Source organism: Dermacentor silvarum, chromosome 10 (genome assembly GCF_013339745.2).
Source record: "Dermacentor silvarum isolate Dsil-2018 chromosome 10, BIME_Dsil_1.4, whole genome shotgun sequence".
NCBI classification, from domain to species: domain Eukaryota; kingdom Metazoa; phylum Arthropoda; class Arachnida; order Ixodida; family Ixodidae; genus Dermacentor; species Dermacentor silvarum.
Genome location: NC_051163.1, coordinates 17,510,826 through 17,526,908, shown reverse-complemented (window position 1 = coordinate 17,526,908; position 16,083 = coordinate 17,510,826). Strand labels below are relative to the sequence as shown.

The following is a 16,083-nucleotide window of genomic DNA, read 5'->3' as shown; positions in this document are numbered from 1 at the left end:
CACTGCGACACAGTTGAAATTTATTTCTTGCTTCAGTGCAATCATGCTCAGCTGACAATGTGACTATTCGAAAACTATTTGAAAAATATTCGCATTTGCGAATGCGCACTATTCGATGCGTTACTTGAAATTTTGAAATATTCGCGCACACATGCTTAAAACTATTATGTTAAATCGAGGTCTTCGTTATATCGAAACTATCAGAACACTTGTGCGGATAACCTGTTATTTACACAAGCGCAAAAAAAAAATGAATTTGTCTGATTTATCGCAGAATGCAAGCCCGTTGAGCACGCCGTGTGTTACCTCATAAAAGCGACAAAGTGCCTCTTACCTAAATTATAAGCCAGTATACTCTCATTTTATGCATATTATCTCCAAAAACTTTGTGCAATCGAATGGGGCATTGATTTCACGTTGTCGTTCCAGGTTTTTGAGGCATTGAACTTTAAGAATGCATGTAGGGGGTTTGAAATAACTTCTCTTGAATGGGAATTTTGTAAAATCGGAGTTTGCCTGTAGCCCAGCGTCCTGTATACATTTCAGCTACTGCTCTGTGACTTTACTAATTTGTAGCTGCATCCCGAATGGTCTAATAATAACATCGCATGAGTGACGTTTCTTTAGATTAAGTTGTTATCTTTGTGTTTCGTTCTTCCAGCAATTGAAAGACGAAGACACATCATCAGTACTTGCTCGACAGACATGCGCAGTTCTATTTCCGTGAGTCTTTGAAATATCTATTTTAATACGCCTAAAATCCGTCTTTGTCGTGAAACACGAGGTGATACTTTTCTGGTGTTGTGGTCTTCGTGCAAGCTCTGTGCGGTTGTGTCATGTGGTCACGTGCTCTTCGTCAGGTCGCAGACAGTCTTCTCAAAGTTTATGACGGCCTTCGTGCAAAGTCCTCCAGACTATAGGGATTTGTGCGAAAACTGAAAGCAAGTATCAGCTCAAATTGCTGCGCATTCTTGGGTCCTCTAAGGTTTCACTCTGAACTAACGCTGTTATTGATGTTCGTGTCAAATTTTGTGTAACGTTAAATGACTTGTGAAGTAGCGGCCCTTTGTAAATATTTAAAGTTACTTTCCAACTGTAATTATTGTTTTAATCATCATCATCATCATCATCATCATCATCATTTTGTTTGAAGACGTATCTACAATTGAGAGAGAGGGGAATACGAGAAGAAGCAGGCTCGCAACTTCCATCCAAGGAAGCACTTCCTTCACGTTACTTTTTCTCAAGAAACTGACATGGCTGCCTGTTTGCAGTGATGTGGACTTGGAGTTTTTTTTTCTCTTTCGTTTTTGTAAGCTTTTATAATTATAGCAACCTCCGGTGGTGGTCGGCCGTTTTCCTTTTTTTTTATTTTTGTTCCTACTGCCGTGCTCCGTCGTTTAAACTTTCTTCTTTTGATCTGTCATGTGGTCCTGTCCTAAGCATTCTTTTTAATTTCTGTTTCCATCCCCTCCTTCCTAATGAGTAGGATTGATCAACGGCTAAAGACTAAAAATGTAAGCACGTTCCTCAAGTGTTTTCTGCGTCTACAAATTAGTGACGTTAAATCTGGCTTGACACTCTCTGCCCTCTGCGCACACGCCGATTCTCAGCGGAACCGTGCTGGACATAGCAAGTGAGCAATTATTATTTGAGCTTTTCGTCATAGAGTATCGGGCTAGGACGTCGAATCAAATTAATGATACAGTGTAGAATTTATCCTTTAGAGCATTTCCCTTCGCAGGTATAAATATAGTGCCAAAATATTTTATTTGCAATATCAAGATCTGCAAACTGTCTTTTCCACTTGCTGTCGTCAGTGTATTCTAGTTAGTTACCTGTTATATGTTGTAATTATGTGATTATGGGAATGTTTTGTTATATTTTTTACCGGAGTTTATTATTTGTATAGTACATATATATTTGCACTGCTAAACTGTTCGACGTATTCGTCACTGGACGCATCACTAGCCAATGTAGGCTATCGGTCCCGATAGTCTGTAACCATCTCTTGTGATTTATCAATATATTGAATGAATGAATCAAGAATGAATCGCACACGGATGCTACTGCTGTGGCGCCATCTGTTAGGTGGAAGAAGAAGAAGAAGAAGAAGAAGAAGAAGAAGAAGAAGAAGAAGAAGAAGAAGAAGAAGAAGAAGAAGAAGAAGAAGAAGAAGAAGAAGAAGAAGACATAAACTTTATTTAAAGTGCCGGCACTTTGCTTTTAGTGGCCTCAGGTGTCGGCTCGAAGTCCTTGGACTCGGGCGGCATCTTCGGCTTGCCGGACGGCCCAGAGCTGGTCTTCCAGCTCCGAACTTTTCATGGCCGCCTTCCAGCGGCGGCGACGCCGACGGGAGGCGGCGCAAGCAAAATACTTACCCCGCTCGGCATCGCTTGTCTATACCGCTATAGTAGCGTCAAAAAAATCAGCTGATGTCGGCTGTTTGTCCTCAGTGTAAGATGGGACCATGATGTGACGAATCGGTGGCTTAATATCGAAGGAAGGCGGTCTCAGCTCGTCTGGCTTCTTCCATATTGTGATGCAGTCACGATAACCTGCCGTGGTTTAGTCGGTTGTATAAGACAGCAGATACACAGGTCGACATATCGTATTACGTGTCACGGTAACGTCTCATGCAAATGCTTGCGTCTGTTGTTTCTAACCGCACACTGCAGGCTTTTCAAGGACACCTTGAGGAGGGGTGCATCCGCTTCGGTGCGGCTTCCTATTGTGCGAAGAGGAATGCGGTGCAAGAACCTCGTTACAATACTCATTGCCAAACTCTCGACAAAGTGAGTTGCACACGTTTTCTACCGCCTTATTTGTTTTTGAAGTAGTTGTTGCAGTTGCTGTTGTTTTTTGTTGTTGCTGCAGCTGCCGACAGTGAAACCGACTTTTCATGTGAAGCTCGGATACATCTAACCGTTGTTATTTTGCGAGATAATGTCGTCGGCTTAAAGCTAACAACAAATGCACATGTGGATGCCTTGTGAAATACCCACCGCGTTTTCTGAGTGACTGTCACTTTCCGTTGCTGGAGGCGCTGTACAATAATGCTCCTCTGCCGAGCTCCGGATACATTTTCATTAAGAACCCCAGGTGTTAAAATAAACCCTGAGCTGTGCACTAACACATATCTTAAAGCCTCTGTGCTAGTTTTGCGACATGAAACGCAATTAATCAAATATTCAATCAATCAATCACTCATGCACTCGAGGATATTTTTACAGAGCGCATTGCTTGCTGAAACACTTTGCAAAATGCATGCATGCACGCACGACACCCCCCTAAAACACACACGCGCGCACACACATGCACGCACAAACACACAAAATTTCGTCAGGCGCACTGCGTTGTATGTGTAGTATGTAAAAAATTCGGCAGAAACATTAACGATGATTCTCAATGTAAGCGAAGTAGCCCGAACCAACGAATGTGTGAGCGAACGAGAGAGAGAGCGAACGTTTCCGACCAAGCACAAAATCGTCCGAAAGAGCCAAAGAAAGTTATTGGCATTAAAAGGAGTTCGTATGCATAGATTTAGGCGTGCGTTAAGGAACTTCATATAATTGGAATAATCCGAAACATCGAGCGTCAGCACTCGAGCATCAGTACTTCGAATCGCAACCATTGCTACATAACTGTAACAAATTGTTTGCTCTAAATCCAAATGCAAATGTAATTTTTTTTTCTGCAGACGAATTCCTCCCGGACGCCGGTCGACATTCGTGATCCTATTGTGCAAGGTGTTATGGGTGGACACAGTGCGAATTTTCCTGGTCACAGCGGCCTACTACGGCTGCATTTATGCTAGAATACCAGCTCTAGAGTAAGTCCTTCATAAATCATTTGTAATGAAAAGATTCTATATGAGAATAAATCAGTTGAGAAAAAGAAAGGCTCTTGGTGACAAATAGATTAACAATGGTAGGACATGGAATGTCGCTCAAGCCAATGTTTCGACAAGATATAGAACGCGGGGGAGAAACGAAGAGGAAAAGGCAGGGACGTTAACCAAGCGCGTGCCCGGTCAACCACCCTACACTTTGAATTGGGGTTGGTTAAGGGCGGAGAATGGAGGAGTTGCAAAGAGAAGAATATAATGAAGAGTCAGCCATTGTTAACACCTTCGCAGAGGAACGGCCGCTGTTACAAGCGCTCGTATAGTCCAGTCGCTTTCAAGAACTGCAGAAGGTATTTTGTGGCCTTGTGCATGCAAGAATACATACGCCATGGTCCTAGGATCTTTTCCTCCGTGAGCGCTATTATCGAATCCCTGAGCATAGCTTGGAGGGCACATCGTTGAACGTCAAAGGTCGGGCAGTGACACAGAAGGTGCTCTAGTGTCTCGTCGACAAGGGAGCCTGTCTTCGTCACTTACCGTCCTGACAAGGACGCCTCCCCTGTAGAAACGTTGACGTGAGCGACATTCCTTGTTCTAGCACGGTTCACCACTGCAAGCCTCCATCTTGCTGTGAGCCTCATTTGTTTCGGCGACAAAGAATGCGTTGGAAGTTAGCATATTTGTGTGACGCCTCGTCTGTCTTCCTCGGCTTGATCTATTGCTCTTTCGTCATGTACCAACACCCCAACTTTACTGCCGTGAGTGCGCGAAAGCGTGCAAACTTGAACAAATATTGGTAACACTTGACATTTAACTAAGAAGAAGCTGTTACAAATCAGCTACTCTTGTATGATCGAGAGCGCGACGCTTGATAGCTTGCAACCATTCTGGTATTATGAGAGTTCGGCAGAACACAGGTGCTGGCGACTTTCTTAAAATTTCTACTTAAAACGTACTCAAGCGCACGCTAAAGCCTCTAAACGATTACGTTATGATCAAGGTGAAGCGCAAGGTTTTCTATGCCCATAGTGAGCTTGCCCTTCCGTTTGATTTGCCACCTCATCCAGATATTATTTGGTGAACACAGCTGGCTTAAAGCATTTATGTCCGATCATTTCTTTTGTTTATATTCGATCTGTGATAATCACGCTATCACTTTTTTTTTCACACGCTTCTACGAGTTCTGCTTACTGCGCTCAAGTTGTCGCGTAGTGAAGAAATCAAGGAAGACATTTTGCTTGTCTGAATTGTAAAGTATTCAGTTCTTTGTCATGGTTTTAGAAAATAAAGTTTATTATCTTTTTAATGAATACTTCAGCTCTGCGCTATTCGCAACTAACACAACGCGCAAAAGACACAATTAGCGCAAGTTCACTGTCAACCAAACTTTTCTCGTTTTTACCACAGCCTGTGTCTGAAATTTTATAAAATAATGCTAGTGTCTACAGTATGAGTTATTCTCCACACGCTTGGTTTGCTTTTACATGACAGGTTGCTGATAAACAGCCGTGATCAAGTCAGTATGATGTCTGCAGTGCTACTCTTCGCTGCGGCCACTACGTTTGAGCTTCTGATCTCCTGCTACCAAATGGACATACTGCACACGTTTGGTGTCAGGATTCGTTCCATGCTTCAAGGGATTATATTCAAGAAGGTACAATTCTATGCTAATAGTTCTCAGCACTTTAATGTGCTGCCGCTTAGCCCGGCTGTCTAACCGGGTGAGCATTTACCCGCCAAGGTACGAGTCAGTGGCCTCGGAACAGATCTCATGCAGGGATAACACGATGATATCTTGCTTTTTAACAGTTGCGCGATTTACCCAGAAGGTCGAACTGCACTGGTGCCTCTTGCTTGGCTGCAGTTGGAAGAGCGACCGATGCGCTAACCGACAGAATCTACTTTCCAGAGCCAAGCAATAATGTCTGGTTGGTTCAGCCTTTTATGGCCAGTGAATTAATCCGGTTATATCTCACAAGGAATCAGTTCTGGCATACTTGGATAGCATAAAGTTAGAATTCTATTCCAATTATTTTCCCAGTCCGAGTGGCGTCTCTGCCATTTTTTGAATCAGCCGGTCGTCAGCGGTGGTTAACAAGAAAGTAATATAATCGGAGCGAGAGGAATCGCTACATGCCTTCAAGATTTTATTCCTTTGAGTGTGTCGCCAAAACATAACAATGTTCCGTGGCAGTGGTAGCGATAATCTTAGCCAGCTGAGCTTTTTTAGCAAATAAATGCGTGAATCTACAAGTAGAGGGCGTTTTCAGACTCCGCCTCATCAAAGTGCGGCCACCCCGGCTGAGAATTGACCCGATGACTGAAAGCTCAGGAGGGGCTACTTTCAATTTGTTAAGCAAAGCAAATGTCAATGGACTGTTGAAGAATGGCGAAGCGAACCATATGGAAATCATTCATTGTGAGCAGCCTGCAAACGCACGAGACTTAAGTAAGCACACACGACGAGCGGTTTCTGGTGATAGATAACGCTCGTCCTGTGTCCTTCCCCTAGGGCCCCAGACAACGCACAACATCCCGCGACGTCCGAAAAATATCCTGACATCCCATGTGGGATGTCCTATGAGAGACGTCCCGCGGGCTTCCATAGGACGTAGGATTCAGCGAAGTCCCAACAATGAACAATGGACGTTATTGGAATGTGTTAGCAGAGTTCACCAGCAGCATGTTGGAAACGCGCAGAAAACAGCCCAATACGCTGTGCATTTATTTCGTTGCCTTTATTTTCGTTACTAATTCTGAAACGCGGATGGATCATATATTGGTAACATATGCAGTTTATGCACACCTTCAGGGCCAATTACTCCTGTACATATTATAAATATCGCATTTCCTCCCTGGCAGTAATGTAACGCAAATTTTGCCAGATTGCTCATGACCTGTTCCATCCATCCTCCATCCAGATAGCATCCGAAAAAGATCCGGCCGGGACCTCCGTGGGCCACCTTTCGGTGTTTCACATGGGAGGCTTTCTGGATTAGTTAGGACGTTTTGTGAACATCTCTAGGATCTCCTCAACATCCTTACAAGGACGTCCATCAAACATCCTTAGGATGTCTGTGCGTTGTCTGGGGCTCGACCCCGCCGCTCACGATAGGAAAAATAGCCAGCTTATAACAGGATTCTCACCCTAACCGCTTATAACAGGACATCTTAATTGATATTAAGAGAAAAAAACAGGAGCTGGGCAGGCCATGTAATGCGTAAGATGGATAACCGGTGCACCATTACAGTAAACGAATGCGTACCAAGAGAAGGAAACCGCAGTCTAGGACGGCAGAAAACTAGGTGGGGTGATGAAGTTAGGAAATTTGCAGGCGCAAGTTGGAATCAGCCAGCGCAAGACAGGGGTAATCGGAGATTGCGAGCGGCCTTCGTCCGGCAGTGGACATGAAGAATTTTGGCGGATGCTTACGCTTCGCCTTTAAGAGTGGAACGCGATAGCGTTATCCGGCACCGTTCACATCGCATTTTTCTTTGAGTAGGCTTCACTGCAACACACAACGTGCAAAAGCCAGCTTACAAAGACCAAGCTTACACCGATCCCCTTAAAGTCAGCTTCACTTTTAAACACCAATGCATTGCTGAGAAGGTAGTTTTCCAGTGCCAATATAAGCCGTCTTATATCAAAATATGAAGGCCCTAGGACCTCTCTTTATTATTTTATTAATTGTTTGCTGTTGCCCCAAGGCGCGTGCGTGTCTAAAATTGTTGCGTGAGCGTTGCTTGCTTGAGCCGAGCCGCGCACCATTAGAATTGGAGGACGCTTAAGACTCGACTTTAAGAATGAACGCAATAGCATTAAAAGATCCCTGGCTGCTTATCAGGCTTTTTTCTTCTATATTCAGATTACAATCCGACGCTATCATGTCTGTAGGTTGTAGTTAAGTCTTACTTTACCATTTTTTAAATTTTAAATTGAGAAACTCAATTTTTGTTCACTAATCCCTTGAGCCAGGTGGAGGGCCTGTGTGGTCGGTGTGGTTCGGGATGAGTTTCTCCGCCACGGATGCCTCGGACGCCGATGCTTACGCCCACGCAGGCGCCGACGCCGGATTTCCTGTGACACGGGGCCCTTAACGCTAACGTGTTAATATAGGCTAATGATGATAACAGGATTTTGCGAGTCTATGTGCAGAACCTCTGAAGCCTCCTCAATGCTTCCAGGTGACCACCATGTCAGCCGGCAGCAAGGCCCGCTACCCGACGGGACACATCAGTTCCCTACTGGGTGTCGACTGCTCCCTGCTCTCTAGTTGCGCCTTCGCCATTCCTGTGCCCCTGTTCGGAGTGCTTCTGTACCCTCTCCTCTTCTGGATGCTTGCCGAGCGAGCCGGTCTTGTGCCGTCGCTGTGCACGGCAGCCTGGGCCCTGCTGGTGCTTGGCTTGCCTTTTTTCGGCTCGTTTCTGCAGAAGTTCTTCTGGGTGAGTGCTACCTTTACATGACTGGGCACCTTTCGAATAATTGCATATCAATGACCAAACATTTCGCGAAAGTGAATTCACTTGAATTGGCGCTGCTGTCTACAAGCACTCCTAATTTCACATCCTGAGTTAGAAGTTACTCTGAGCGCCCCTCTTCTTCGTTTGTGATAGTTTGCTTTGGGACGTTAGAAGAAATCAATCAATCAATCAGTCAGTCAATCAATAAAAGGTAAAATTTTGATCTACCGGAAAGTACCACTAGGCTACCGAGAAAACCAACAGTGGATTATTTTTCCGACTGCGAAGCTTTCTATTCAAGGAACTAGTCTAGGTTTCTTTTATGATCTTTGGCCTACTTTTGGGGTGGATGAAAATTTTCCTTTCATAATTCGTCCCACTCTTTGCGGATTTCTGCAGAACTGATTTGCTAGATCAATCAATCAAATAATCAACAATTAATTATTTAATTAATCATCTACTGTTCAAGAATGACATCTTGAGTCCTTGTGCATGACTGCGAGATGTGTTTCAATCCTTGAGTGTGCACTCTATTATTATAAAGATTGATAATATCTTCGTAGGAATCCTTCTAATGGCTAAATGCGACCGTAACTTGCACGAACTCTGTGTTGTGGCGCGTTTCCCTTTCGCATGCCTTTGCTGCGGATTTTTCGAATTCGAGCGAAACCAGGCGGTCGCTACGTTGAACTTGCAGAAAAAGGCAATCCGAGCACGTGATGAGCGGCTTAAGGCGACGTCAGACCTGCTGTCCACCATCCGCGTGGTGAAGATGTACGCCTGGGAAGACGCCCTGCAGGAGAATGTGCACCGATCCAGAGAGGTGGAGCTCAAGTGGCTCCTCCGGGTCAACCTGCTGGACGCCATTCTCGACTGCATCTACAACTCCACTAGCTCTGTGGTAAATGCCTCTTGTCACCGCGGACACGTTTGTGCTTGCATCTACGTAGATTGTGTGTGTTTTTTTTTCTTGATCAAGTCGGCCTGTGAGGAAGTTTTTGTCACTCTCATTATACTGTATAATGTCAGAATTGTATGCTGGCAATCACTGTTTTGTGCTGGTCTACCGTTGAGCGTACAACACGCTGGGGCAGTGTGCAGAGTATTGCAACTCACGGTGTTCTTTTCTTGAAAAACAATGCGCTCAGAGTGATCTATTAAGGCATGTGTCATTGCTAAAGTAAACTTTGCCTGGTCATGGGAGTAGTGTTGCAACAGATGCGGTTAGTCTGGTACGCTTAGCCGGCAATGTTTTTTCTCTTCAGAATCTCTCGCGTTTTTCGCACGAGTGTTTCATGCTCCACGTGTTTGCAACTCGGTGTATCGGCGAAAGACAATCAACAGGCATAGAACTCTTTTCCTGATCACTCCAGGACCTTCCAGAAACGCTACATCCTGAAAGCCTGCGTGTGGAAGTTACCTCTTCTGTAGACCGTGAAGTAGCGCCCTTTTTTTTCTGAATTGCGGGCACAAGCAACAGATTCTTCCATACCACAGATCTCACCAAGTAAGGTAAAAAAAGAAAAAAAGTGAAAGTGGGAACTGTAGTCCTAAATAACTATCACTGTACGTTGTTAGAATTTTCGTCTTCTGTTGCCGATCCTTGGTTCTCTAGTTGCACGGTCGGACTCCGAATACCTTCCAGACCCCTCCCCTTCATCTTAAACACTTCCAATTACGGTGTGTTTTACCATGCCGTAATGCTTTCATAACCCAGCCTGAGCAAATAAGTAGCGCAGTGAATGCATGCAGGTTTCACCACGTTAGCATCATCGGCTGTCCAATCATATACCGGTGTGCTTCTTCCTTCTGCGCGCATTGGGGGTTCAGCCAACCGTATCGACCAGTGTGTCTGTGTAATGAACGGGAACAAAGAGGAACCGAGGGCAACGATTTTTGTTTACGAAGCCAGGGAAAGCATACGGGAAATTATTTGTTTTTGTTTTTCTTAATTTAAATGTAGAAATGATAACGTAAAAGAAATGGAAAACGCTGAAAAACTGACTTGTCGGCAGTGGGGGTCGTACCCGCATCCTCCGCATTACGCGTGCGTTGCTCTACCAATTGAGCGACGGTGATGGCTGTTTCCGCATCCATGCTCTTGGGTATTTACGTATCTGTACAAGATCTGACCTTGGCAGAGTTAGCCAGCGTTACTCATGGCCGCGGCAGTGGATGCGGTGCCGGCAGCAAGTTGTTTTTTCGTCCACTTTCGTTTCCCTTTACCTTATCAAATAATTGACCCTGTGTTTTCCTTGGCTTCATTGTCTGCCGGCTTCGTATAAGTGCGTGCGTGTTGTGGTTGTTGTCGTTGTTGTTGCCAAATTTGCTTGCTTTCTTCTCGACCTGCGTTTCAGCTTATGATCATCCTGTTCTCTACGCTCTACGTGCTGAAACCCGACATGGTGCTCACCCCGGCGCTGTCCTTCTCGTGCGTGTCACTCCTCTACATGACTGATCTGAGCATGAACGGCTGCGGACAGGCGTTGAGGAATTTCAGCCAGGTGATAAATTGCTTATCTCTCCGTACGTGCACGTGACTAACTTAGAGGACCGAAAGGCCTTTCATTTCCCCTTCCCCTTACCCCAGTGCAGGGTAGCAAACGAGAATCTTTTCGAGTTAACCTCCCTGCCTTTCCCACCACGTTTCTCTCTCTCTCTCTCTCTCTCTAGAGGACCGAACCTCGGAAACTGAAAGAAAAACCTGAAAATATACCGCGGACATCGCAACGAGCGATGAAATGAAAATAGGTGTATGATAGGCAGAATGATAACTTGATCGGGAAAGAAGCCATGGCATCCGCAAAATTATGGGAAGTATGGAGGCCCGTTTAATAACACCAGGCCAAGAAACAAAGAACAGCGCTATTAAGTGCGATTCTTTTGCAATAAAAATGGACCAGGTAAACAATGCTCCTTTCAGGCGTCGTGTGTACACGCCACCTACCACATCATTCCAATGTTGTTCCGGCAGCCTCTAGGAGGCTGCTGGAGCAACCTTTGGAACGGTGGGGTAGATATTTGATTTATATGCCTGACGTTAAAACTAAAACAAAGAACAAAATAGTTCGTAAGTAGCACTTGTCCTTATAGTACTCTGCCATGTAATGTTCTGCGAAATCGAGAATACTTTTCATAACGGACAGTTGTTGGCATCATAGAAAGTTCTGTCTGCACTTCAGGTGTATAGAAGGAGAATTTACAGGGCGGAGGTTATGGAGGTAACCAGAATATTCGTTAACCAGAGTTAACCAGATTTCCAATTGGTTTTATCTTTGTTAAGAATCGTAAGATAATTAGCTAAATAAATCAGAATTTATAGGCCATGCAAATGATCTATTTAGCCAAAGTGTAAGACGAAAAACTATCTTAACGATTATATCGAACGTCACATGCTCGATATGGAAGTACGTATATGTTTTCTTTCTCATTTTCTTAGGGTTCATTGGCCCTCAAGCGAATTGCGGACTTTTGTACGGCAGAAGAACAAGAAAACGTCAACTCCAGCAGCTATTTGCCAACGAGGAAAGGTAACACGTTGAATAAGTCGCACCATGCAGAAATGTGGTGACAGATTGAACTGTATGTGAGGTGCATTTCAAGCGCTACGTTCCAAGATAATTTTCATTAAACGCTGGCGTTTCAGAAAGAAGAAAACCGCCTTTGGCCTTTCGAGTAATTAATGTTGCGTGCCCATTAGAGTCACCACAGTAATCAAAGAAATTAGTTTCGCCCGAAGGCGGAACATTGGCAATGATAGCAAGGTTCATCGTTGCGATCGACCTCTTCACACGGTGTTTCACACGGTGTTTCACACGGTGTTTCACACGTATCTTCACACAGAGAGTTGAAGATACGTACGCAGCACGCAAGCGCTTTGCTGAGCGTGGGCAGCCCGTGTCAAGCGGGGCTTTTAGTACGTGGGATTGCCCACATACCAAAACGCGCGTAAACCTTGCTGTCGACAGCACTTGCTGTCTACAGCCAAGCCAATCCAAACGTGCTAGCCGGATTCCTAGCCAGATTACGGCGCAGCAGCCGTCATTTTTGCGAAAACGAAGTGTCTCGCGCTGTCACGAACAAGCGAGAACTACGAGAGCAACACGTTAAAGCCATTGCGCCTCTCCGGAAGTCCACGCGCGGGCCTCGCATGCGCGTCAATGCCGGGACACCACGGTGGCGGCGGCACCAACGCCGACGGCGCGAACGCGCTTAGTGTGTCCGAATTATTGCTCTCGCAATAAAAGCGTTGTTTTCAGTGGGCGTTTCCGAGCAGCAGAAGCTGCCGAATTACTTACCGTAAAGAAATACAAGGCATTCGTTAATTTCCTTCCCCGGCGTCGCCATAACATACCGTCATATATACAGCAATAATGCCTGTAGAAAAATGGATACATTCAAAAATTTACTCCATAGCACGGCAATAACATGCCGTAGTATTCACTGCAATTTCGCAGTAAATATACGTGCGAAATGTGTAAAAATATGTGAAGATATTGTGGGCATTTATTAAGCTATTCTTTGTCAGCTGTACATGATCATCATCACGTGCGGTTCGCATGGGGTCCTTCTTCATCATCGCTTGTGGGGCTTTGTCTTGAGTGCGATCTGCGCTTTGGGCGTGGTCGGTTCACCGCGTCTCCAACGCGTAATAAACGTCGTGATAACTGCTGTGTCACAATATTCATATCTAGCAAATAGATAGGGTATTATTTGTACTAGGAAACTGTATAGGTTTTTTTTCCTAGTTCCCTGAAGTAAACTTCAAACTTGAAATATATATTATATGTAACAGATATATATGCTGCAAATATATAGGCGACTGCATGCTTACATAATTTCTCTTTTAAGTTATACGTTAATGTACAGTTTATCTTGATTAGAACCAGTATTATTGGGCAATAGGAATGCGTCTCAGGATCACGTGACAACCGTCAGCTTATTATTCTGCTTACCCAGGTACCGTGACGATGCAGAGATGCTCCTTTTCGTGGGGCAAGCTCGACGATGACCAAACGGAAGCTCATCTTAACGACATCACCCTGAACGTCGAGCCCGGATCCCTCATTGGTATCGTCGGTTTCGTCGGCAGCGGCAAGTCATCGCTGCTAGCCGCAATACTGGGAGATATGCACCGCATCAAAGGCAAAATCACGTGCACGGTATGTGAGACGGCATTGAAGCAGGCGCAACAAGTTTTCATGGTTTTGTGTGAGCGAAAGTTTGCCATCGTATACACATAATTATCTTCATAATGAAAATGTAAGTAAAATATTCCTCCAGAGCATGCACTGCGCCGAACGTACGTAAGCTAGAAGGTTCTTCAACCTACCGATGGGCTGCAAGTAGTGATGCAAATCTATCGACTATAGCACCATCGATATACTATAGATAGTAGTATCGAAAGCGTGGTATTGATGTCGATAGTACCATCGTGCGCACTATCATCACTAATGCACGGGTAGTACAATATTGATAATATAGAATCACCGGGCCTACCACACGCAAACACTTCAGCATAAACTTGGCGATATTTCCAGACTGCTCGAATTGAGCGTTACTGAGGGTGTGCTATTGGTAAATTATTTGGTAATATTATTAGTTAGCCAAGAATTGCAAAACTGTAGATCACGCTGTCAAAAAAGAACTGTCGCAATAGTATCGCTAACCACTTTTACGCTATCAATATTTTCAAAAAAGAAAAACTATAGGTACTATCAATAGCCAATTTACCGTTAGTTTCGCATCACTAGTAGCAGTATAAAACTTTATTTGGTGTTTATTTGGTGTTTATTTGGCATCACTAGCTGCTAGCCATCACAGGTGACGAAGAAAGGGATGTCAAATGGCGAATAATATATGGCACCCCCGCTATACTTCATTGCTTGGTCACCTTTATTTTCACTGCATGTATGTCAATGTACACTCGTGGTTGCCATTCGTCTAAACGAATTACTTATTCGGATATAGTTGGAAGCGTTGGTAACCATTTCATTGCTTCTCCACAAACTACAAAACGTTCATAGACTAAAGATTGATTCGTGGGATTCGGTGAACGCCGGGAATCGCTGTTGTAGGAGAATGAAAGGGGAACGGATGAGAACTAATGCAAGCGGAACAGTGGAGGATGAGAAACGAGCCAAGGCGGCTGATCGCCCATGCAAACCAGGAGTTGTCAATGACGGGGTTAGGCACGCAAGAATGGTACGAGGACCTTTATGAGCACTGCTGAATGATAATGCGCAAGTGCTTCTGCGTGTTGAAGCACTAGCGATGAAGAGAAAACAAAATTTCAGCCGATAGTGCTAAGAGCATTCCAATATAGGTTTTACATAGTAAAACTTGGGATGTTGTGGCCTATACCTAAATGTCATTGCAGATAGCTTGTTGGCTATTGGTCAAATCACTGCTTACACATTTCAAGGTGTTAGAGAAAGAACAAGGTTTTTTGAAAGCTAGAGCCCAGTCTGGTTCTACAGAGAGCAACTTGGAAATTTTTTAGGATGTTTTTCGCTGCCCTCAGAAAATGAGTGCCCCGAAGGTAGCCTTTCTTTCTAAAGGACTTCTCAATTCTTTCATAGAGAATTATCACTCTTAGGCCGCGCAAAGCACAAAATACAATGAATTTGAACGTCATTTCCAACTTTCAGGGTCGAGTTGCTTTTGCGCCGCAGCTGCCAAACGTGCACAACATGACAATTAGGGATAACATTCTTTACGGAAAACCGATGGACCCTGTTTTCTACGAGCAAGTGATTCGGAGCTGCCAACTGATGAATGACATCAACAAGCTGCCATCCGGAGACATGACCGAAGTCGGCGAGAAGGTATGGATTGATAACAGAATAAAGTAATAGAACTTTAGGACACTTGCAAAGTCCTATATACAGGGTGTCCCAGCTATCCCGCAGCACGATTTAAAAAAAAAGGAACGGCGTTACGCGAGGCAAACCTAGTGCGTATTGTTTCCAGTACAGCTGGAGTAGCCGCCAGTATTTTTTTCGTTACTGAGGTTTAATTGATTAATTGTAATTAATTATCTAACTCGAGAAATACTGCCCTAATTATCAAAGTGTCAATGAGAAAGTTGCAGAGCAACATGGAAAACTCCCGATATAACTTTCCGTTGCTCAATACGTGCTACATAAAAGTGTTTTTCCGAGCATGAAAGAAGCCCGCGAATACACGCAAAGTGCCTCGAGCGGCCAGTCGTGCGGCAATTCTGCGTCTATTCGCGGACTTCTTTCACACTCGGAAAAACACATTTATGCAGCACGTATTGAGCAACGGAAAGCTGTATCGGGAGTTTTTCATGTTGCTCTACAATCTTCTCATTGTCACTTTGATAATTAGGACAGTACTTCTCGAGTTAGATAATTATTTACAAATAATTAATCAAATCTCAGTAACAAAAAAATTACTTGCGGCTACTCCACTGTACTGGAAACAATATTCACTAGGTTGGCTTCGCGTAACGCCGTTCCTCTTTTTTTAAATCATGCTGCCTGATAGGTGGGACTCCTTGTATATATATTGTATACGATTCACCTCACTTCATTTCTGAGCCTGCGGTCAGAAAAAGAAATTGTAAGTTTCTCGTGTAGACTTGTGCTTTGCGTAATAACGGATATGTCAGCAGGGCCTCCGCCAGACAGCATTTTAGATTTCTACTTGCTTATAATTCTATTTCGACGATAATATATTCGATTTATGGGTTCCGCCATATTGGGCTGTTACGTGAACAGTTTCCCAACTTCTGCGCAGTGACGTAGAAA

General features: G+C 44.3%; 1 protein-coding gene across 2 annotated transcripts in view; it reads left to right on the top strand.

Moving 5' to 3' along the window:
• Nucleotides 1-16,083, top strand: part of LOC119431099 (ATP-binding cassette sub-family C member 2-like) — a 178,854-nt gene that overhangs the window by 148,845 nt on the left and 13,926 nt on the right. The window contains exons 6-15 of one of the 2 annotated variants that reach the window (XM_037698577.2): nt 662-723; nt 2,679-2,795; nt 3,701-3,832; nt 5,339-5,501; nt 8,033-8,290; nt 9,006-9,209; nt 10,666-10,812; nt 11,748-11,838; nt 13,268-13,470; nt 14,959-15,135. In XM_037698577.2, coding sequence (XP_037554505.1) covers nt 662-723; nt 2,679-2,795; nt 3,701-3,832; nt 5,339-5,501; nt 8,033-8,290; nt 9,006-9,209; nt 10,666-10,812; nt 11,748-11,838; nt 13,268-13,470; nt 14,959-15,135 — 1,554 coding nt within the window. The remainder of the gene's footprint in view (nt 1-661; nt 724-2,678; nt 2,796-3,700; nt 3,833-5,338; nt 5,502-8,032; nt 8,291-9,005; nt 9,210-10,665; nt 10,813-11,747; nt 11,839-13,267; nt 13,471-14,958; nt 15,136-16,083) is intronic. The other variant, XM_049657787.1, reaches the window with a different exon arrangement.